Genomic DNA, 2,172 nt, shown 5'->3' on the forward strand with positions numbered 1-2,172 from the left:
ATTAAATTTGTATATATTGTTACGTAGCGTCATCGTAAATTATGATATATTGGTTATCCATAAACTGTATTATTATTATATTATTTATTTTAATTAGAACTTTATTATAAATATTTTTTATTTTTTATTAAATAATATTTAAAAAATATAAGCAAAATTCATATAATAATTTTGACCATTGAAAAATATTTATTTATTTTTTAAAGTTTCTATAGACAAAATAATTAATGATTTTTAAATATCATTTTAATTTTTTTAAATAGTAACAGTTCTCTTCTATGTCGAGCACGATGATAAAGAAATCAATTAGATAACAATTTTATTGTTCTCTTATATTGAACATTATCACAAATAAAATAAATGTTTTTTTTAAAAGAAAATAAAATAAATGTTAAACACTCATATTTATTAATTTTAATAAATATATAAAATAACATCGTCCAATGCACGGAAAATATACTAGTAGACAAAAATAGGTTGAAAGCGACCAAGAACAATTCTGCGATCTATTTTTTGGGTTGTTCAATAGCATCACACATTCCTCGTGTTTTTTTCTTTTTAAATCTCTGCAAAAAGCACAGTTCGATTGTGTATAAAGACATCATTTGCAGTATTAAATGCAAAGGAGAGAGATATGGGTTCGTCCAAGATCGTGGATTCCGGTAAGATGACCGGCGGGAGGTCCAACTTCTCCAAGACTTGCACTCTCTTGAGCCAGTACCTGAAAGAGAAGGGCAGTTTCGGAGATCTTACGCTAGGCTTAGCTCAGAAATTTGAATCACCTCGTATCATCTTGTTTTCTTTAGTTTTTTTCCTTTTGGGTTGCCAGATCTGTGAGTTTCTGGATTTGGGTTTTAATTATGTTGGATTTTTTTTTTTTTTGTGAATTTAAGGGGCTTCCGCGGCGGCTGCAACTGGGACGATGAATTTGTTCCCGATAATGGAGAAATCTGGCGAGACGCACCTTCCTGCCGGTGAAGAAGAAGCCAAGAAGAATTCCGATCTTAGGTAAATGATTCTTCTATCTTCTGCACTTCGAAGTCGCGGTGTGATTTTTGGGGGTGATTTTGTGTGCAGCGGTGCAAAATCCGGTGCGGAAGCTGCCCAGATGACGATTTTCTACGGCGGAAAAGTGCTTGTGTTCGATGATTTCCCGGCGGACAAGGTCAGTGAAATCATGTTGTTAGCTAACAAGCCCAGCGGCACCCAGAACCACCATCACCCTACCGCCTTCGCGGCCCAGAGCCCTTCGGAGTCCGCCACCGGCATCCCGAACCTGATACCCAGCTTCGTACCGCCGGAGCGTACCCTCCACGCTCCCATACCGTCGCTTGGCTGCGATCTGCCAATTGCGAGGCGAAACTCACTGGCCCGCTTCCTGGAGAAGAGGAAGGACAGGTAATTCAACGGCATATAGAAAGAATCTTGAATTCGACTCTTTCCGCTGATCCCACCATTTCTGTTTTACTGCGTCGCAGAATCAAAAAGAAGGCGCCGTACCAAGAAATCAAGCCGGTGACTGCTCCTCCGCCGGCTGTGGGCGAGGCGCCGCCGGGATTGGCCGTTTAGTTTCAAGTCTAAAGATTGTTATCATCATCCTTACCCTATTATGAAGTATGTATTAACATTCCGATGTATTTGACTGCAAATTTGGCTGCTAATATTTGATTTGAGTCAAGTTTTTTCAAGATCAAAATTTTATTATATTTTATTCTCTGCTGAATCAAACAATCAATTTGATTTGATTTGATTGCAATTAGTAGAGGTTATGATATGTAATCACATTTTATTATCATGAATGCAACTTGTTCTTGTTAAAAGTACGATAAAAACTTGTTTGAGACGGTCTCACGGGTCGTATTTTGTGAGACGAATCTTTTATTTGGGTTATCCATGAAAAAATATTACTTTTTGATGCTAAGAGGATTATTTTTTTATTGTGAATATCGGTAGAGTTGATCAGTCTCACAGATAAAAATTTGTGTGATCGTCTCACAAGAGATCTACTCAAAAAATACAGGCATATAATCATAGTCTAAGTTGATTTCATGGCAACAAAATTTATATGCATTGAATAACATGGAGCTCCATATCTCAAATGAAAATATGATATAATTACTATTAAATTTGTTAATTTGATGATAAATTTATTCTAAATTTATTTGAAATTCA

General features: G+C 35.8%; 1 protein-coding gene across 1 annotated transcript; it reads left to right on the forward strand.

Moving 5' to 3' along the window:
- The first annotated feature begins 541 nt into the window (after positions 1–541).
- LOC142505881 (protein TIFY 10B-like) lies at positions 542–1,696 on the forward strand. The gene is made up of 4 exons (XM_075619012.1): positions 542–785; positions 894–1,008; positions 1,078–1,398; positions 1,479–1,696. The coding sequence occupies exons 1-4, from the start codon at positions 635–637 to the stop codon at positions 1,567–1,569; spliced, it is 678 nt and encodes a 225-aa protein (XP_075475127.1). The 5' UTR covers positions 542–634; the 3' UTR covers positions 1,570–1,696.
- Positions 1,697–2,172: the final 476 nt, after the last annotated feature.

Source organism: Primulina tabacum, chromosome 10 (genome assembly GCF_025594145.1).
Source record: "Primulina tabacum isolate GXHZ01 chromosome 10, ASM2559414v2, whole genome shotgun sequence".
NCBI lineage: Eukaryota > Viridiplantae > Streptophyta > Magnoliopsida > Lamiales > Gesneriaceae > Primulina > Primulina tabacum.